At 40.8% G+C, this 22,419-nt stretch overlaps 1 protein-coding gene across 8 annotated transcripts in view; it reads left to right on the top strand.

The window, feature by feature from the left end:
* The window catches only part of PHACTR1 (phosphatase and actin regulator 1), a 374,079-nt gene that overhangs the window by 52,103 nt on the left and 299,557 nt on the right, over nt 1-22,419 (top strand). For all 8 annotated transcript variants that reach the window (XM_050708558.1, XM_050708552.1, XM_050708555.1 and 5 more), the window contains 3 exons: nt 7,890-8,007; nt 18,761-18,907; nt 20,395-20,541. In XM_050708558.1, the coding sequence (XP_050564515.1) occupies nt 7,947-8,007; nt 18,761-18,907; nt 20,395-20,541 (355 nt within the window). In that variant the 5' untranslated portion in view covers nt 7,890-7,946. The remainder of the gene's footprint in view (nt 1-7,889; nt 8,008-18,760; nt 18,908-20,394; nt 20,542-22,419) is intronic.

Raw genomic sequence — 22,419 nt, 5'->3', positions numbered from 1 at the left:
TGAGCAACATGAAGAGCTTGAAGTGCTCTCCCAAGTCTGCAGTGTGTGGTGAAAAAGGAGGAGGACGTGGGCAGAAAACAGGCATGTCTGAGGAGACAGGAGAACTACTGTAGTCCCCATCATGCTAATGGAGCACATAGCTACAGTACATATTCCTCTTTTAGACCATACTTTTGCCACAAGGCAGAAGTAACTTGACAGCTCTACGGTCTTGCTGTCATTAAGAAAGAATTAGGTTCCTCTGGCTTGCTACTTTGCTCGTCATTTTTGACATTGCGTAGCTCTGCGCTATGCAGGATCAAATCCTTTGATTAAAGTCAGGAAAGCACAGCAATATGTAGTTGCATATACTTGCATATTTGAAATGCACAAAAATATCCAACTTGCACACAGAAAACTGCGTCCAAGCTAAGTAAAAGGCAGATGCAATCTTTGGAATGACTCCAGTACTGAGGTACAGTGATATGTGTCCAGGAATGCTTGAGGTATCGGGATGATTTTGTCAATTACATTCACACATTTCATTACAAGTCCTGTAAATGTTCCTACTGCAAAATATGTGGCTTTTCAGTAGCTCAAGGGCAGTGCAGGGTAGGAAACAAAAGACAGGTGGATGTTTTTTTCTGAAGCTCTTGTTGTTGATCTATTCTCCTAGCGACGTGAAACATTAAAAATGCAGTCTGAAAATCTTTGAAAACTGTATCGGAAGTTGATGCAGTTTTTGGAGGATAGCACAATGTAGAAACAGGAAAGGAGATTGATTTTATGTAAATTATTCAGAGACTGGCATTCATATACATTATTTATCTATGTATGCTTGGTGCCCCATGAATATTAAATCTCATCATGTTATTTGACATATACAAACTATACTTTGTAACTTCATTTATACTCCATTGTTACATCTTTTCCTTACATAAATTCAGTTGGCAAGAATTCATTTGATTTTGTTCTAACCAGATTGCAGTTCCTAGGTTTTTATCAAATTTAATCATGTTACACTGCTTATGTCCAGCTGCTCAGTTATTTCAGAGTTGTTTATCCCACTTACAACCAGCAGCCAACTGAAACTAGATTTAGGAATGATCCACTAGCAGTGCAATTTCTCAGAGGCCATCAGAAGGCTGTAAAGACTGTAAATACACATTTGTTTTCAGTCTCCCTGTGTTGGGTTTTACCCCTCTTTTGATGAAGGTTAAGACTGTATTCATTGGTACATGCACTGGTGTTTTAATCAACGGCAAATTAAAATCATTCCTTATCCTGTTTTCAGCAATCACACCATCCTTGGTGTCGGGGCTAGTGTAAGCTCTGGGGACTGCTCAGTCCTAAGAAGGTGTAGAGGATGGATGATTTTGCTGGATTCCTCTTACGTTTTTTGGCTGCTCCTTTGAACCTTTTAAAGTTCCCTTGCAAAAACTCCTAGAAAAGTAAGGAAGCCAAAAGGGATACCTCCCCCTCCATGACTGCTGTGTACTGGCAGCGCTATGGAGGAAAGCTTCACCAAAAAATCTGTTTTACTAGTTTCATCCTGTTCCCTGCTCTAGACAGCTCTGCATTTCTCTGCTTACCCCCCATGTCACCTGTGGGAATGAATTTAGGAATGTATTTTTTTGTCTTTTTTTTCCTGTGTGGTTTGTTATAGGGAAAAAAATGATAATCTGATCATGTAATAGAGGAAGATGACGAAGTCTATTTAATGCGGAAGAATTTCTGCCTGTATAAGGACTGAAGAACTCATCTTTAACATACATGTGCTCCCAAAATCTCTCTTCCCTAATATGTTTATCATATAATTATGACTTCAAGTTCTCCTCCCTCAAATGAAGGCATATCAAAGTGCCATATATCATCTTAGAATAGACTTCTTCTATGCAGGGTGTCTAACCTTTGTTCTCCGTGACAGCATTTTAAGATTTTCTCAGATAATAACTTTTTGAACTTCTTGTTTGTGTCACTGGATGCTGAAGCTTTCTCTTTTCAAGATCATCTTTTCTGCTTTGGAAAGTGTGCAATGCTTGCTTCAGAGCTAAATAATGAGAATGTGACCCTGATGCTACAAAAGCCAAAAATAAACTTTCCACTGATTTCAAGAGCCAGAATACCTTTATACTCTCTTCAGTGTTTCTGGATATTGATCATTTTTATGGCAGAAATATCAGAAACAAATACATCCACGCTGGGAGTTCCTCTTATTCTTGATAACTCTTCTATAACTCGGAAGTGGTTTCAGCTTGGGGACACCAAAATGGATTTGTACAAAATCCTGTCGAAACTTCTGAAAACATCAGTGTTAGTCTCTGTCACTGTCAAGCGCATGTAACACTCATTTAAATATTTTTGTTTTATCGCGTCCTGTGTGACACATTTGTCTTGCATTACAAATAAGAAATAGAGAACATATTTGTGTCCTAATTTTGCTAGCAATCCTCTCTTTTTAATATATCTAAGCACAAAACTGATAATTATGATTTAAAAAAAAAAAAAAAAACACGCTACTTTTCATAGCTTAGGGGCTTAAACTTTTATATTCTTCCTTTATTCTGAATGTATCCCTCAGGAAACAAGTCTCTGTAATAATCACCTTGCCTACACTTCTTCAGTCACACATTACATTCTCTCTCCCACTTTCTTTCAGGTTAGTATTAATGTTTGTCGGCAGCAGACTTTTTTTTTTTCTTCTTTTTTTTTTTTTTCCTGAGGCTCTGAGTCATTACAGTAACAGTTATGTTCTCAATAGAGAATTCAGGGTAGGAAAAAAAAAAAACAGCCCTCTTGCCTACATGTATCTGACTGTTAGAAAACCAGAAGGCTACTCACTTCTTTTAAATGCCAAGTGTTCAATTACTTTCCTCTTGAGGGATGGTTGGATTTTTTTGGTTTTCTTTTTTTTTTTTTTTAATTTGGGAAAAAGTCAAATGTGATGCAGTAGGTTACTTAAGCTCCTGATGAGGAATGCCAGCTTCAGAGTTTTCCAAAGCATGACAATGTTTCTCCAAATATTTTTCTGAGGTCGGTTGGATGGTTTTATAGTCTACCTCACAAAGAGTTCAATCTCAGTCTAGTCCTCTGGGGGTATCTGTGTATATTACAAAACCATTGCATTGATTATGGGGACATAGGGATCTGTGCTGATAAGAGGTCTGGCCAATAGCAGAGGTTTTGCAAGTTTGGCTTCAGGGGTTGGTAGAGCACAGGGAAGCTTTCAAATAGCTGGAAAGCAGTTTCTGGTTCTGGCTGCTGTTGCACTTCCCTGTCCTGCCGTGTGGGGTGCTCTGATGTTCTTGGAAACAAAGACAGAGAACACATTTCAATGCACCCTACATTATTTCAAATGTTCAGTGCCAAACTTTCAGAATGAGCTTCAAGGATATGTGAACCCTGATCTGGGGACTATATTCAACACAGAACAGATCTGTTTCACCTGAACATGTTTCTAGACATGCAGGCTTTTCAGCTCAACTGGAGGTAATGGATTTCCCTATTTGAGGGACTGAGGGTCAAATGTGGGCCTATGCTACCATTCTAAAGGCTTTGTAACCAGGCAGGCAAGGATTTCCCTCATGGCGATGAATGCCACAGAAGCATATAAATAAAAGGCACTGTTATCTTTCTTGTTGCTAAGTATTACATAGTCAGAGAGAGCTCTTGGCAGCTGTCAGAACTACTGCACAATAATTTAAAGTGAGCTATAAATCCCTGAAATGGATGAATGTATCAAGATGGTTGATTATGCAATGGTCATTAGAGAGGTTGCTGGTAATTTCAAACACTGCGCATATCAGTCAAGTTGGAAGATAACAATGCAGATTGAAAGGGTGATGACAAAGAGGACCAGAAGAACACAGCAAAGGCTAATTGACAGGTGTTATAAAACATTCTCCAGCATGCAAAGTTATATTGTTCTCAGCCTCCTTTGGACTAAGAGATCCAGTAGCTCTAAAAAAAAAAAAAAAAAAAGGTATTGCTAGCAAGTAGCAGATATCCTTGCAGAACATGAAGGATAGTTTTCTTCTGTCTTCCATTCTCCATTGCCAGTCTTTCTTTTTTTCTGGTTTTCTGCTGAAGAAAGTCAGTAGGGCTAAAGAGGCAACTAGTTTGGATCAGTCCCTGGTTCAAAAGATAATGGATCCAATAATTATCAGAGGACAGTTTGGAAGGACCTATTGTTCAGTAGTCATCAGGGCAAACATAAACTCTCTCAAATACAAGCAGTAAGGTGCAAGCAGCCCTCCACAATGCATAGTGGAAGGCTTGAGTTGTTATTGCTGTTTGGTTTTGCTTTAATTTGAGTTTAGGAATGAAAATGCTCGTCACAACTCTGAAAACAGGAACACTTTGCATAAGCTAGATCCACCACTAAGGTAGCACTGAGAGATGCCTACTCAATCCAACCACATTTAGTAGGGTGCCAGTGTAGGCACAGCCATGCCTGATTCTATCTGAAGCCCATATAGCTCACCCATACCTTCAGTAGTGTATGGATGCTTCAAAGAAGCATTTAAGAAACCTTAGAGTGGAAATCCCTGCAATGATCTGCTCAGAGTGAATCTTACTTTCTAACCTGTACCAAATAACCCGTAGTCTGAGAGTTTATTTATCTTTTTGGGCTTCTTCTTAAAAGTCAAAAAGTCCTTGGTATATGATTTAAACAGCTGTCTGATGCTGAAACAAAAATCTGACCTTTCAGAACCTCCAGTTTTGAGCATCATTTAGGTTTGGTGGCAGTGCATTTCAGAGGCGTTTATAGCTGATCTCTTGAGCAGAATATCTGCAAACAAGGGAAGACTAAGTCTGATTGTTTCCTGACAGTTCTCTTGGACAGAACTTCTGCGACAAAAATTATCAAAGGATCACTTTTATCCCTGCCTTTGTCACTTTCTGATCAGGCTTTGGGGAACTATTCTAAGAACTGATGGAAGAAGTAGGCTCCTAGCCCTCTCATGAGGGATGTCCTGTGCAACTTAATAGCATTGCTTTTGTCAGCTCCTAGTGCTTGGCTTCATCTAGGTTCCAAACAATGTGCGACTCCAGAAATATTAATCTGGATGAACTGGAAGCCATCAAGAAATAACTGTGCTGTATTTCAGTTTATTAACTGTCCAAACCCACTTTCAAACTTGGAAAAGGTATATTATTATTAAAAAGATCTTAGCAGAATCGTATTCTGCTTTCACGGTCTGTGAATGTGCATGTTTAAGCTATCATGACATGACACTGTGCTATTTGATTTATGTTTTTACTGATGCTTTGACTGAGGAGTTTGTTGCAATGCACTGCTAAATGGAGGAAAAATCAGAAACTGCATCAGACAACCACTCTGTATTTCATTCTAGAAAATAGCTGGCAATTATAATTACTCACCATGTTTCTGGCTCAGAATAAAAGTGGCACTGCACAAAAACCACACTGAACATTCATCATGATTAGAAAATGCTCCACACCTTGGAGTGCAGTGGAGACATAAGAATAATTTTAAATGCAAATTAAATTGTGGGGGTAGTAAAGAGAACAGATAAAAGACAGTAAAACAAAGCCTTTCAATTTCTTCAAATTAGCAGGCTAATGTAGTATAAAAAAAAAGCAGTTCTACTCAGATCTGTGCTAAGAGCTTTCATTTCATGATAATATAAAACAGCAGATCCGTCACCTTTCTCTATTCAGTACTCTTGATTTTGAGGTTGAAGTGAAAATTAGAAGCTGTTCATTCCGTCTCACAGACTAGGTTGCATTTGCTTAGTCTTATTCCATAACAGTAGGATGGAAAGAGGTCAGTAACAGTGGTAAGTACTTATCTCCTGTATGTGCTTTTATTTATTTATTTTAAAAATCTTTCATAGTGCTTTTGCTTTCGATCAATGTGTATTTCCTGCAAAAAGCTACATCGTGTATTTTATATAAAGCTGTATGTTATGCAGAAACGCAATGATTCCTAGAGAATGCTTGTATCAGATGTTATAGCACCTTCAAGAATGAATTAATTACTTAAAGTAGGAATTCTGGAATAGGAGAGATTTCTGGATAATCTATATATTTCATAGCATCAGTGGAATGTTTTTGTGTTGTTTTTTCTGTATGCCTTGTCCAACAAGCAGTACCAGATAAGAAACGATTATTTTCAAGGCAGTGTTTGCATTATATTCATAGCAAAACATTTAACAGTCTCATTACCCTTGTGGTAAATGATGAAGAAAGTAGGTGTTTTGCTTACTGGAAGCAAATTGTTAGACAAAACACAATGTTACGGTTAATAATTATGAAACACTTCAAAGTATCTCAGAATACAAGCTGCAATGAGGAAGATCAGAGAGAAAAAACAAATTCTTAAGGAAACTTGATGCAGGTTTTTTTTTTTTTTTTTTTTTTTTTTTTCCTGAGGAAAGTTTTTATCAAATCAAAACCAGGGGCTTAATTTTTCAGTATGAAGGGTGAGGGGGAGTGGAGGAGATGATCATAGTGTCACCTCCTGTTGCTAAGTAACAGCATCTCCTGGCCATTTTTATCTGATAAAGGAAGTCCAGTTGACGTTATGCATTATTCATCAGAGTTCCAATCAAACAGTCAAAATTGTTTGCTTACACTGGGGACATTTAGTAAGATCAAAGAAACCTTCCTTGAAACTACTGGAGCTTACACGACTGCCAGCCAGCTCTTGATATTTTGCAGTAAGTATCATTTCTGGTCTGGGAGTGCTACAGCCAAGTGAATTGCTGAGGAATTTTAAAAGTTTCCTCATCGGGGTAGGGTTCGGAATTTTACAAAGGACTGCATGTTGATCGATGAAAACCAAAATAAAGAAAAAAGAAAAAGTTTTGGAACCTTGGTTTCTTGATTTTTGCCAGCATAATTAAAGGAATTGCTTGAAGCAAGGGTCTCGGTCTCCCTGCCCAAACCTTTCTGTTAGGTTTGTACAGAAAAGGACTAGAGGTATTTTTGTCTGTCTGTCTTAAAGTAAATGTTGTGCAGAACTGTTTGTATGCTCATGATTATATGCTGTAACTAACTGAGGTGTGGAGGAGAGATCTGGGTTGTGACTTTTCTTCAAATCTTGGGTTTTTATGTGAGTTGGTGAGAAAAGAGGAAAATGCAGGAGATAGCAAGAACCTGACTGGAGAAGGGTCAGGTATGTGCATAATCCTGGGAACTCTGCCTGGCAGAGACACACTTGATTCAGTGTGCATCTTTGTCAAATGTAACCTAGGATTTAAACAGATCCAAGGTTCTGAAGAATGCCAAAAACATAAACCTTAACTAACATGCAGTGATAGGAGTATCCTACCATTTCTTAACGGTTGTTCTTATCACCTCTTTTAAAACTGATGGTGGGATGTTCTGCTGCTACTTCTGGTCAGTAAGTACGAAGGAGTAAGGAAAGGTTGGTTTCTGCCTGTTTAGGCAGAATGAAATGTCCAACAAAGTACAACCTTTTGTCTTCCTTCTTAGTGCTGTGTTTTGTTGTGAGCAGCACTAATGCTGTCTTTACTGTAGTCTATTACAATGGAGTCTGCTCGGAGGTCCTGGCATTGCTGCTGTCCGTGGCACCCCCAAGCTCTTCTGCTCCCATTTTTAAGAGCAAATGTAACAGGCAGAGTAATCTAAGTATGTACTGTAAGAAATGGAGACTGTGGCAAGAATAAAGGTGATTGTTCTGGAAAGGTACCAGGAACCTTGCTAACACTGTAGCAGTATTTTTCTCTTATGTCTTTAGACAAAGATTTAAACCAAATATCCCAAAATAGAAAAGGATACTTGTGAAGTTCTATGAATAGTGATTTGAAAATGTTTTGACACTAATATGCCAAACTACAACCTTTAATGACTGCCTACACTATTCTTTCCACAAAGAAACTCACCAACTTTTCTGTCTGACATCTCTATTTTTTTCCCAGGAATCTGACTGATCATCCAGACCAGAGTATTGTACACACAAATAAAGTTCCATCAAAATGGACTACTTTTTGGATGTCGAGTCTGCTCACAGACTGTTTTACAGTCAAGGAGCCCAAGGTAAGAAATTTTGGCACTGTCTCAGACTGACTATTTTAATGGTACAGCTAAGATATATAGGGCCAGTCAATGGGCAGCCCTTGTGACTGAGCTACTGAAATGTACACAGGCAATAGAGAAAGGCCTTCAGAATGCATGGGGTGTAAAAGGGATTACAAGAAGAGTAATGATAAGGCTGATTTGCCCTTTCAGAGGATAAGGAAAAGCTATGTGAAAGATGCTGGGTGCATGGCAGGAGCAAAATGGAAAACCAAGATCCAGACTCTGGGGTTGCAGAACCAGAGTGGACAAGTCAGAGGGAACAGCCAGCTGCATGCTGTGTCACCCTGTGGTGCCATTCCCCTCTCTCCTTGCTTCTTGTTGCTGTCAGGATCACTCAGTACAGTCTGGTATTATTCTCTGCTGCAGGAATAAATTATTTAGGAAAGATCTGAGATGTTTTAATGTGCTGCATGGAAGCAGCATGCTCTCAGTGGTCTGCGTCCTTCCCCATGAAATGCTGGTCCCCCACTGAACAGAAACAGTGCAAGAGAGCGAAGGAGTAATCAAACTTCTTTGCTTTAAGATAGCTGAGAATTGTTCACAACATAGGTGATATTTTTGGTAAAGTCAGTTCACATTTTTCTCACTAGCTCTATTTTTGGATAAAACAGTTTCAAAGAGGAGGGTTTTTTATTCCTTAAACTTTAAGCATCATACTAAACTGAATAAAAATTGAAGGACCAAGCAGCTCTATCAACCTTTTACTTTTTACATACTGCCTGCATACTATTCTCTGAGTTCTCTATTCTCACAGTCCAGTTTTTTTCCACTGTTAATTTCATCAATTGCTAATCCCATTCAAAGACAAGCCACCAGAATTTGGACTTCCCTCTGTAAGTCATCCTCCCAGAGCAAGACCTAATCTACATGGGGAATGCTACCATCCCAGGAGATGTAGGGGTCAGTGCCACTTGACCTTTGGCTCAACTGAGGTGCTGCTACATTGCCCAGCTGCTGCCCAGCTATTGTCGTACATTTTCATCTGTATATTTCAAAGAAAACTGTTCGCAAAAACAAAACAAAACAAAACAAAAACTATTGTCAAAACACAGTCCTCTGCCCCTCTGCATTGAACAACAACAGAGGCAAATGCTAAGCACCTCAAAGTCAGGTTAAAATTGGCTGAGAGCAATGACTGATTTTGTTTGCTTTTTTTCAATCTCTAAAATGCAGTGGATGCCTGAGCATTGATATAAAAGTGATATTAAAATAGGTTCTTTGATATCCCTATGGGAACAGCGCCTTTTCTATTCCATAGATAACAAAATTTCAGAAACGTACAAGTTACTGCTATGTAATGTACAACTTACAAGCTGTATCAATTTATCAACAGCATCCTTCCTAAGCATGGCATGGTACAGAGGACTATGAAAGAAATATGTATTCGTGTAGTGAAAGACAATTACAGTAACATGCACAAGGTGGCTAATACATGAGATAATGGCATGATTTCTCCAAATGTGGGCAAAAAGAACCTCTCTTTTTCCTTATCCGCCTTCTGAAAAACAGTTAAACTGCATTAGCTTAAACTTTCTGAGACAAACAAAAATACAATCAAACCCATACTGAATGTGAGGCACCCATCTAACATAAATAGCTTAGCTCAAGTAGCTACTTTGGAACTGAAAAAAAAAAAAAAAAGTGTGCAAGAAAGCACTGCCACCAGATCTACCTAATGGGATCACAATTAACTATTTGATTATAATAAAATAACATGATGTTATTAATAAATCACGCTATCACAGAGCTTGTGTTTATGCATTAAAACTGTATTATACCAGAATCAAGTGAAAGAAGACTATGGTATTTTGCCATTTAATTAAAAAATACATCAAAATGCATTATATGTATTATTACTTTAGTTATTATTACAGTTACTGCATTACAATATGCTCTATTCACAGGCTGTAGAATAGGGGTTTATGACCCACTTAGAGATTGGAATATTTCTGCCTTTTAATCCTTTAATCCTCCAGATCAAGAACAAAAACTCCTTTCCATTAATGACATGACAATGTTACAAACAGCAGCTGGAAAGAACTCATTCTCAACTGTACCCACTCCTTGTGGGTGGAAGAGAAGGGAAGGAACAGGACTGCAAGATGTTTGGAAGGCACTCAAAGAGCTATGATGGCTTTGCAAGCAAAGGATATCAAATCCCAGATGACCTCAGGTCCTCTGTAGTTGCATGCAGGATACCCTGACCTCAGCACAGGGACTGAAACAAGGTCTTGGCACGCAGCAGCTAGCTGGTTCTCTATCCCATACTGCCTGCACTAATGCCCACATCTCGTTCCTACCCCTGCAGAAAGCTGCAGAGCTGCCCTTGCTGCTGTAGGGTAGGAGGAGAGAGGTGCTACGTTATCAGCTGCCTTCTTTCCCATCCTCTCCTTCTGCAGCAGCAGCTTTCACCTCACTCCTGTGGGCTTAGCTCGGAACAGAGGATATTTGGCCGTTCAAGGCTGCATGTGTAGTTCAAACAGCTGCTCCCCGTTTCCTCCAATGAAAGTGAAGCAGGAGGGATGGAAAGTCCAAAAGCTGTATCTGGCAGCAAAGATTATCTAGATTTAGAAAACTTAGTGAATGAAGCCAGCTGGCTGTAGTCTTCAGATACCAGCCAGAAATATCTTAAGCCCTATCCTGACTGCCTCTTCTGTGGCCGTATGTTGGGATCTAGGAGATGGGGGTGTCCTTGCCGACTGCGTAATGCCTGGTGACGCATCTGCAAGTCAGAAGCAGGAAAGGGACTGTGTCTCTAGATCCAGCCCCTTGCCCTAGGAAAGTCCAAATCTGAAATGTAAATACGGACCTGGATTTACGTTTTTGAAAAAGTCTTCTGCCTTTGAAGTGTGGGGAATTAAAATACTAGTTGCTCCTGAATGTCAGTGTATTCTAAATACAAATCTACCGTGGCTTGCAGACATAAGGCCTGAAAGCATACAATGGGGCCTGGAGTAGGATGCAGCTCACTCTTAGGTGTCCTCAGTGAAGATGTTTCCATCCAAGACATCTGACTAGCTGACTAACATGTATCAGTGGAGAGTCTCAGTCATTTTGAGAGCAGAGTTCACCTAATCATAGAAATCTTCCTTGGGATAATATAAATCATGTCTTACTCTCTACACAAATTAAAAAAGCCTAGGGAGTGAACTCAGATGGAAGATGGCTGCGCTAATGGCATTTGTTTGCATAGAGGGAATCCCATGTTGACAAGTAAGAAGGCACCTAACTCAGGAAATGGAGTAACTTCATAAAACAGGTCAGGCTGTAATCAAAAGCTGTAAATTTGCAGACCATAACAGTGGTAGCCTCATTTGGAGAGACAGCTGGTTTGAAGTTCAACTTTAAGGAACTCCTGCTTTGGGGCTTGCAAAGGAACCCCTCATATTTGTCAGAGCTGAGCAAGCTGGCGTTGAGGAGCAGCATTAGCAGGCCGCTCCGCAAGGGAAAGCGAGCCAAGAGGCAGCAAGACAGGCGGAGGCATGGTCTCTCCTATGAGAGGTAAAACACTGAAGCACACAAGCAGAGATGGTCACCCAGGTTCAGCCAAGAGTCCAGATCACCAGACAGGTCCGTGGCAATGAGGCAAGCACAAGGCCAAGCAGGACATCAAGTCAGCAGCCAGGATATGGATCAGTGAGGAACGTAGCCAGCCACGGGCTCAGGAAGCAGGCAAAGGGTAAATGCAGTTCCCAAAGGGAGAAAGCAATACCTGAGGCTTTTTGGCTTTTTCTTCTACAGCTCCAAGGCTGGTCAGAGTGTCTCAAACTGCTCTCTCCAACAGCTGTGTTGTATCAGAGAGCTGGCCTTGAGCACAGGAAATGAAACAACGTACAGGGACAGCACGCAGTGCCCTGGCTGCTGGTTCCTATTGGCTCACACCTAGGCTTGTTCAGGATCAAGAAACAAGGAACCTCTCTCTGCCATTGTACAAAAGGGGATAAAGTATCTTAAGTGAATTCTAAGAGAGAAGAATGACTTCTGTTTGGTGCGTCATAAATGAAGGCTTCAGGTACCCTCAAAAAAGGAGAGATACCTATTGCGAACTTTACATAACACTTTTCTGCGGCCGTGAGTTTGATGGAAGGGGTCACAGGGCTCACCCCCTCTAACAGCCATAAATCAGAACCCGACTGGATGGGCTGTACATCATGGTCAGGATGCTGTTCTGGGCTGTGCAAGTCCATCCCTGCTCTACAGTCCAACTTTGATCCTGATGGGAACCCAGGTTCCCCTCTGCTCTCAGGTGACTTTTGACTTGAGCATAAAATCTTTTCTAATTTCCTCAAGACCCATATCCACTTTTCCAGTCTCATCTCCTTTTGCACCAGCAGGGGGCATGAAGCTTAAAATTAACTGCATTAATTGAGATATTCCAAGATGTTCCTACATACGTTAAAGTTGTTTGCCAGTCCATGTGGCAAGATACACTGTGAATATTTAAATAACTGAACAAAACTCTGTTGAAGGCTTATCTTGAACTATCTTTGTACCTATAAGTAATTCAAAGATCCACTTGCATGAGATATGCTCTTACTGATTGCAACATTCCTGCAATCTATTTGGTGAATGTAAGGAGTGATTAAAAGAATGCAAAGTAGAAAAAAATATGGAAATAAGCAAGAACATAGTACACAGGGCAAATGGATAACGCATGCACAGGATTGTATAGACACATATGGAAATATTGCTCAAGAGATTTCAGGAAATCCTGCTCTGTCAGTTTTCCAGGTTTAATAAAATACTCCCAGTTACAGTTTTAACTCCACATTCCCCTCTCCCACTCTGTTGCCACAATTTATTTATTTCACTGTGCTTCACTTTTGCTCATTTAATTTAATTCAGGCAGTGCTGACTCATTCTAGATGTTTGACTTTAATCATTGCTGACTACCCAGTACTACTTCCCTCCTGCTTTTGCATACTAAATTATGTCCATTATTTCACAAAAGTATTGCTGCAGTATTCCCAAATCCTAGTCCAGAATGATTCCACTGTAGATGTTCCTTGTGTAAAGTAACATTTGGATACTCCACCCACCCAAATTTTACAAATAATCCATCCCATAGATTAACATCTCTTCAGAATTATGTTATTTTGCTTGTCTTATTCATGTGATGTTATTAGTTCTTAGACTAATAACATTAAAAATAGCAAATTAATAACAGCAAATGAGCTGTTGTAATCAATTTCTCTCCCTTTAAATCCAAGTAATTGATCAACATCAACCCTGCCCTTATCCTTTTTAAACATTTTCCCCCCTTTGCACATCTTCTGTCATTATTTAGAATTTATGAACAGGCAACGGAGTGCCATGATGAGAGTCTCTGGCTTGCAGAGTCAGGTAGACTAGCTTCAGCAATTGTATAAAAATACCTCATGATGAGTTGCAGCAACTGTGCTTCAGCTACTTTTTGGTCATTTATTTCAATATCCAGTCAGCCAAATTAAAATCGGAATAAATTAGAATCTTCTAATTCTAAGTGGCATATCTAAATAAAACTAGTATTTTTGCGATCCTATTCTTTATACCCCTAAACACAGAAAATATGGAAATCCTATACGTGGCTCGCACTTGAAAAAAAAAAATATTCTGAACACTAAATTTAATTTTTCAACTAAACTAAAAAATAATTTCAAATAACAAAACCCCTACTTGTCCCTGTTTCATAATCACCTAGCTGCTTGCTTGCCCTTCCCTTTCTCTCTCTCTTTCTTTCCTTTCTTTCCTTCTTTCTTTTAATATACATACATATATTCTGTTTTCTTTAGCCTATGCCTTTGGATTCAAAGAAGGAACAAGCACATTTCCTCTAAAATGTACAACAAATGCTAAGTAGGCATATTGTGCATAAACTTACCAAATATCACAAACCAGCATAACAAGCATGTGCATCAAAGTGGATGTCTTTTTGCCTTATGTTCTATTGCTTGCAACCACGTGTCTGAGTACTTTCTTTCAGATTACTGGTTTCCATCAAACTGGTGTCAAAGATCTCAACAGCTTCGCTTTAGAGAGAGACAACAATCCATATGCATGTACTTCTCTGTTTATCCGGGAGACAAAAGCCTATAAATCATTCGTCATAAATACCAAATTATGTCCTCGCCAGTGCTTGCACACATGTTCCACTGTTTCCCTCTCCTGCCAGTCAAACCCTATTACACATCTCTAATCCGTCAAATGTTGTTCTTTATCACTTAAATTTAAAACAAGACAAAAGTGAAGTGGCATTAAATCAGCCCACAAGATTTTCTTTTTCTGGTAAGCATCCATTTGGACCCACCGTCTGATTGTCTTTAACAAATATTCACAAACTAACAATATTTTAGCACAGTCATGTTCTAGATGCATCAAAACCTACCAGAACCAACATTTTTAAAGCTCATATGTAGCCAAAACTACATTGCTGTGTGCATTATCTACATGTAATGTTATAGTGAGCCCTTTCCACTGAAGCATGAAGGAGGAAAACTGAAAGAGCAGAGGATGCCAGCAGAATGCAGTAAATCAAATAAGAAGCTCATACCCTTCTCTAATAAAAATAAGTAGCAAGAAAAAATCCTACTCAGTCAGCAACAGCAGCACTGCAATTAAAATGATTTCAAAGGTATTCTACCAACTTGTTTAAAATTTGCTCTGAGAAATGAGTTTTTGCTCTTTAAGATTTCTGTTGTGAAGCCAATATTCTTTTACAGCTATTTGTGTGCTATCTGAAGTTACTTGTGATTATACACCACAGAAAGATAGCCTTTCCAACACATCTAGGTCTAGGCATCTCCAGCAGAAACATTTTAGCGCTTTGCTCGTAGTAAGATTAAAAACATCAGGTCTCAAGAGGTGGTGGTTTTTCGTTTGTTTGTTTTGCCATTCAGAGGTAAGAAACTGTTATGTAAACTAGAGTTTCTAGATGAAGAAATTATTAAGCCAAAAATGACTAGGGTACTTGTATTACCAATAAGATGTTTTAAAAACATTTCAATAAAAGTTGATTGATAAAAGTGGACAAGAAAATCTAGATTAATATTTCACATTTTCTTTAAATAATTCTAAGAGGATGACTTTCCACCTCAGAAAGTTTTCTGATTAAAAATGTCCAAATTTTTTCAAAAACATTAGTCTTAAAAAAAAAATAACTTTTCAAAACATAAAGCTAGTTCTTGGCAATCAAAATCAGTACTAATATTTGTATTAAAATATGTGAAAAAGTATTTTAATGGAAAAAAAATGGAAACCACCAATAATTCTTTGCAAACTGTCCCCCATGTTTTTGGTAATTTCAAACAGTATTCAGAAATTGGACCACCTTCAGATTAACTAAACATATTGAAATTACATGTTTAAAAGGTCTCTAAACACACACTTATAATCCTTCATGTATTTTCCATTCCCCTCTCCCAAATGCATACTTGTATCATACTTCACTAACATACAGTGTTTTGAGACAACAAATATGAGATTATATATAATCAATTCTAATGTCATTACATACATTACAGCATTTCTATCTTTTAATTTCTTTTTCCTCCATTAGCTACCTTCTTTTCTCTTTCTAACAAATACCAAACTTGATGTTGGCAAAACATGCTGATTGTAGCATAACCCTACCACATCAGGAACAATGCAAATGGAACAAAATAATTTAACCAAAATGACTAAGTGTGTTCTGTGCAATGCTAGAATGGCTGTTTGAAATGAGTTTTCAGACGCTGCTTTCAAATCCATTTGCAGCATAAGAGGGCCCCTTAGCATGTATCATAATGTCATTCCTGTACTCCAGCACCTTCAAGGGGATATTTCCTAGTTTTTCTGAAAAGTCATCTCCTAAAAATGTGTAGCAGACACTGAGCTCATTTGTGGAGAGTACCTCAAGCTAGAAACACTGGTTGGTTGTCAGTGGTGGACACAGGGTCAGTGGTGGACACAGGGTCATATGGACACAGGGTCATAAGGAAAAGTGTGTACAGGTATATTCATGCCATTCATGTATATTCAGTGTCACCATATGGGTATTTGAATGTGATAAATTATACCTTCCTGTTCCACAGCTGTGAAATAATTGATCTTAGTTTTTTACTGCCAACACATATTAGCTCCCACCAATAACACCAACACATATTAGCTCCCTCTGAAAATTTTCCAATGTTTATTTAAAATTTCCAGGCATTCTTGAAAGCAGTTGATAATATACATAAAGGGGAGATAATCATGGTTGTCAAAATAATATGTAAATAATACTCCAGGAAATATTTTCCAACAACCACCTACCTCTAGTCAAAATGTATACAGGCCAGATCCCAATGTTTTGACCCAAAAGTTAAAAAATGATTTATAAATGACTACAGAAAAGCTCACTCATCTTTTGTGTACAATAAATGTGTATGCAATTTTTTTTTTTTTTCTGAATAGTCCCCTGTGCTGTGATCCAACCATCCCTGAAGTGCATGGGTGGCCTTTCACTGACTTTAACTACAGCTAGATCATACCAGTTTTAAAGGACAAATCTTTTACATGGTTCTTTTATGAGATGTTTTTTGCAATGTTGACTTCATATACAGATAAATCTTCCTTTGGTATACATTTGATGATGCAGTACACAAAATTCTCCCTGGCAGAAGTTTTCCGTTCTCTTTCATCTTCATTATTGTACATCCCTGCTACAATGGAGTAATAGTTTACAGTCTAACAGCAGTGTTTACTTTAGCTTAATCTAAATAGCTGACCTCATTAAATTTATTTCAACTCTTGCCCTATGCTTTTACTTCAAATTCAGATGCTGTGTTAGGAGAGAGCAAAAACTTGAAAGAAATCTATTTAAAACCACAAAACAAATAAGTTAGACCAGAAATAACTGCTACCCCCAGCAGCACAGATTTTCTTGTTTGGAAAACTATGTAACTCTGCAAATTGAAAAATACAGTGTGACAGCTTTTGTTAAATCATATTAATTATATGCTATCTTATCTAACACCTAACTCAGGGTTTAGGCATCTGAAGGCTTCTGATTGACAGATATTATTTGGAACTCTCAAAAACTTTTTAAAGCAAGAATTGCAGTTACAAGGCTGCAAAAGTTTCTCTTAGTCACCATCAGTCATGCTCTCCATTCCCAGCAGGAAAATACAGTTCATTATTAGCTATTTGAAGTGTGGTGGCTTACAAAAGCCCTGAGATAAGGACTTGTGCCAGATGATGCCCAGTGAGAAATATCCAGGGTTTAGACTCTTCTTAGGGTTGAACACAAAGGCATGCCAGGTCTGATTTTTGGGCACGTACGTGTGTGCGTGTGGCAGACCAGAACTGAAAACAGCTCTCTGAAAGTCCATGTCATAATAAAAGGATAGCATGTGAGGGTTGGAAATTCTCAAGCCCTAGATTTTTCTGCACCTTCTTATCTAAGGAAGTAAAGGCTCTTACAGAGCCCCACAGTAATGTTAATAGACCCACATCAAGGGTAAGGATGGGCTTTCAGCAGAAATTCTCTTTCCAACTCTGTATGGGGTAGAGGGGAGAGCAACATACTGGCAGGGTACTTGTGCATGGTACTCAAGCTTTCAGTGATCAGCCAGATCCCGTCCAGCATTTGTGATAACCTTTTTCTAGTCAGAAAGAGAGTTGAGGTGGATATATTTATAGAGGCTTTTCTGTTTGTGATTTGTAATTTATAGGCTCAGTTTCCAAAGCAATCAACAGACACTCATAATTACATTTCACATAAAAAACACCTACATTGAAGGGACATTATCAAGGCTGTAAGGTCAAGTGCTGAATACTTATGCAATGCCAGAATGAAGGTTCCCTCCACAACATTAATTCAGCCTCAATCCATATGTATTATGGTACAATTTCTAATTGCATGATGACACTGTTATTTTTTACTCTCCTACCACTTGCTTCATCAGTGGGCAGTACTCACTAAATGAGACAATATTAAATATTTTGCTTTCTCCTCCTTGAAGACATGGCCCCAAGCCATTTAGAGCCTGTTGAGAAGATAAAAATATTAATTTGCTCATGGGCTTTTCATTGGTGTTTCACTAAAATATATGAATACTTTACAAATATTAATGAATTTATTAGAAAATACCTACTGAAAGAAAATAATGATTCTCCCCATTTCATAATTAAGACACTAAGACATGGAGTGATCAAGAGCAAAAATTAGCTGTTAATTTTGAGTGCCCAAATTAAGACACCGAGAAATTGAGTTTTTGGATAGCTGTTGTACACATCATTTCATGTGTTCCAAGCATAGCTTCCAATAATTTGTGCAAACTAAATGAACACTTAACTACTTCCATTACTCAGACATCACTGTATCAAACACAGTATTCAGAAAAGGAGGGACTGCAGCTATTGACAAGTTGTGAAAAGAGTGATGTAAGATGCAAAACTAGCAAACCTGTGAAGAGGAAATCTGTGTCAGAAACAGGGGTATTACCTATGTCTTGGGGGGACACAGCGCATCAGTCTTTTCTGCTCTTTGTATTACTTGGTGCAGAACATAAATTCTGCAGCATGTGAGGCAGGGACCTCAAAGGAAACAGCCTCATCTACTACATATTACAGATTCTCATTTCCATTGAACAATTTTCTTTCTCTCTTTTTTTATTTTATTATTTTTTATTATTTTTTGTTCCTTACCCTTTTTCCCCTTTTCAATTTCTCTTTTCTCCTTCTATCCTCTTCTTCATTCATTCTTTCTTATCAGCTCGTCGGGCAACTCTTCTCACTGTGCCCACACTGATGTCGGCTTCTTCTGAGGAGGACATAGACCGGAGACCCATTAGAAGACTCCGGTCTAAGAGTGACACTCCATACTTAGAAGAAGCTAGGATCTGCTTCAACCTTGACACATGTAAGACCATCCCTTCCCCAAACAGCCTATGCTGGTTTTTCTGGATTTTTTTTTTTTGAGGTGCACACGGACTGGATGGTACCTCCTTGCTTGCCAGTAGTATGGTGGTTCACCAGAGGTCCAGGGATGTCACAGCGGTTTCGCTGTGAGCACCTGCATTTCTATTAACATAGGACATTTCCCCCTGTGTTAGCTAGGATACGCTAGTAACATCAAAGCAAAGAGGAGGGCTTTGCAAACAAGATCTTATGTCTTATCCACTCTGGTCATCCAGAAACATGAAAGTTCTTGTAAAGTTGTATGACGGGATTAGTCCTAACAGCAAACTTCAGGTAAACCTAACAGTACAACCATGGAAAAATATCCGGCACACCCCCAAACATCTGTCAGTTCAATTGGCAGAAAGGTGGCTGAAAACTGCTGATCTTGCAGGAATGAGCGAGAAAGCTGTCCCCAAAATTCATAATTGTGAATGCCACTATGGCTGCTTGCAGAGTTGCTGAGCCCCTGGCATTCACTGCTCCATTTGATATTGCAGCTGACCAAAACAAAAGATTTCTGAGATACTGACAACTCACTGACCTTAAGTGACTGTGTTCCTGTTAAAAAACAAAACAAAAAAATTAAACAGGATGAACTGCTACACTCATTGGAACACATTTTTAAGTGTTTAACACCTTATGTAGCATTTTTGAAAAGTAGCATTTTAAATTATTTCACCTACATTAACATCTAGAGCTTCCATCTGACACTGGTGCCCTAATGGGGCAGGCAGCCTACATCCACGTGAAGAGAATTAACATGTTTATCAGAAGCTATTAAATAGAGAAGATGAAGTTGTGTTTGAAAACACACCTGCCCACACGACTTAAGCACAGAGTGCCCAGCTGTAAGTGAAGGACATTCAAAAAGTGCTGCGCAGGGCTCCTCAGCCAGGTTGGTTCTTCAAAATACCAGGACAGATAGGCTATTTCTGCAAACTTCTTGGCCCTTCTGCCTCACTTCGGGCACTTCGCCTAGGTTAGAAACCCCCATGATGCCTGCTTAGGGGAGAAAGAGGTGAGGGATGACCCCACAAGCCGTGGCCTCAATATGGTGCCACTTTTGGGGCTCACAGGGCTGCAGAGGCTCAGGAGGCACCTGGGGCGGTGGGGGGCACCTGGGCCAGGCGGGGGTGCTCGGGGGGGGGTTCGGGCAGGGCCGGGGTGTGTCCGGCGGGGGTTGGGGGGAGGGTGTTGCATGGCCGGCTTCCCCCCGTGGAGGAGCAGTCCTCCCGGGGGCGGGGGGGTCAGCGGGTAGGGCCTCCGCTCCCGTCCGCAGATCCTTGACGGGTTTTCCCTCTCTCTCTCTCTCCTCCTCCCTCCCTCCCTCTGCTCCTTTCTCCCTCTCTCCTTCCCCGTCCTCTTCCCCCCCCCCCCCCCCCCCCCGCCGCCCCTTCCCTCCCGGCCCCCCTCCGCTCCCCGCCGCCACCCGCTCGCCCTCGCTAGCTCGCCGGGCCACGCTGCTCACCGTACCCACATTAATGGCGGCATCTTCCGAGGAGGACATCGACCGCAGACCCATCCGCCGCGTCCGCTCCAAGAGCGATACCCCTTACCTCGCCGAGGCCCGCATCTCCTTCAACCTCGAGGCAGGTGAGAGACGGCCAGGGGCTTGGGGACAGGGGGCAGGAGGCACCACCGAGCTCCCCCAGGGTTGCTTCTTCGCACCTGCGTGTGCCCCCAGCCTCAGCCTGCTGCCCTCTGCCGCCCACCTGGGCATCCTCGCAGGGCTTGGGGTCCTGCCCTGCTCGCCCACCCCAGCCTGGCAGCCTCACCTCCCCTTCATCCCCTTCACATGGTGAGGTTGGCCCTGGAGGGTGCAGCTGCCTTGGCTGCCCTGGCTCCCCAGGTCTGCCATTGTCTCAGCTGGCCGCTCTCCGGTCTGCCTTGTCAGCTGCCTAAATTTCCACATCCACGCTCCCAGGCCTCGGGACTAACCTCCCTGCCTGGCCTTCCTGTCCCCCTTCTCCACTGGTGCACCTTCCTCTCAGCAGCCTCTTCCTCCTGGCGCCTTTGGGATTTCAGCTGTCACCTCCTGTTCATGCCACACATGGTGACTGTCCTGTGCCTTTCCTGCTAGGCCTGTTGTTTTCCCTCCTTGCCTGACCTTCTCTTCCCTTACGGGCTCTGTCAACAGCAAACTACACCAGGGCTTATTTGCTCTCCAAAACAAAGGAAAAGAAAGTACTTTCTGTTAGGTTTCTGCACCACATCAGACTTCCTCTGTATGGAGGGGTGGGAGTGAGGATCAATAGCCAGGAAGCCGTACTGCAGCCTCTCTCCTGTCCCAGCAGCAAACAGACCTAACTGTGTAATACCCTGTGGTGCCACCCCCTTCTTCAGCTGAGCCTGCCAGCAGAGAGGGGAAAAGGGCTGCCTCAGAGTTGCTGCTTGCCATGCTGCAGCCTCCCCCACCCCTCCTCCCCCCTTTCAGCTGGCTGAAAGTTGGAGATGATGGAGATGTGTTTTCTCCATTTGGTGATGGAATGGATTCCCCTCCCCCTCCTGTCATCCTTGCTGTAGTTATACCCATGGTAATGGGTAATACGCGGTTTGGTTTTACCAACAACAGAGCAGTTGGCTACGTCGTACAGTGGGTCATTATTTCTTTCTGACCATGGCTTCTTAAAAAACACCAAGCTGTAGGTAAGTTGGGTGGCATTTTAGGGCACAGGCTGGAGTGCAGGGTCAGGTGCCAGGTTTCAGGCCTGAAGAACTGGGAGTGCGAACAGAAAGCAGCGCTGCAAGTGAGGTGTAAATCACATGAGGCTGTGTATGGTTGTTTGATTGCTGAAGTAACCCTGAGTTGGCTTGTGCTGTCACAGGTGATGTTATGTCATGTAGTTAAAAATAGATAAACCAGTTAAGAGCAAGACACCTTCAGGTCACCTGGTGCTTCACATCTCTATGCTGAGCTGGGCATGCTGTTTTTACTACAAGTCTGCAAGGACACACAAGTCCCTAGGTACCTCTTTCCTGCAATCCACAGAAAATTTGATAATTACACTCGGCTTCTTCCTGTTCCTCCCATTTCCCCTGCTAGCTCGAATTTGTCTTTACTTTCAAACCTGGTATTCCTTTAAAAGAAATAATTGAAGAAAGTAGTATTGGCATATCGAGATATATAAATGAAAAGTGTTTTAAGCAGTGCAAGTGTGTGTTTTCATTAATCCATCTGGCAGTGAGTAGTTTTGAGCTTTTAAAAAAAAATAAATTGCTTAGCAACCAGTACAGAGTGAGCCAAAGCGAGTGAAACATGCCAGCGGTGCCCGCTCCATTCCACAGCTTTTGCTTTCACTGCTCAGAAAGCCTGAGTTGGTGAATTATGCCAGGCAGCCGCAGGGTGATTTATTTTTTTTTTTTGCCCCATTTTTGGGGTGTGAACCCCCAATTTCGTCGATTTCCCCGTGGTCGCTGTCCACCACCCGTGGTGCTGAATTGGCGCCATCCCGAGCCCTGCTGCCATCCCCA

This window comes from Cygnus atratus, chromosome 2 (assembly GCF_013377495.2).
Source record: "Cygnus atratus isolate AKBS03 ecotype Queensland, Australia chromosome 2, CAtr_DNAZoo_HiC_assembly, whole genome shotgun sequence".
NCBI classification, from domain to species: domain Eukaryota; kingdom Metazoa; phylum Chordata; class Aves; order Anseriformes; family Anatidae; genus Cygnus; species Cygnus atratus.
This window is presented reverse-complemented; position numbering and strand designations above follow the sequence as displayed.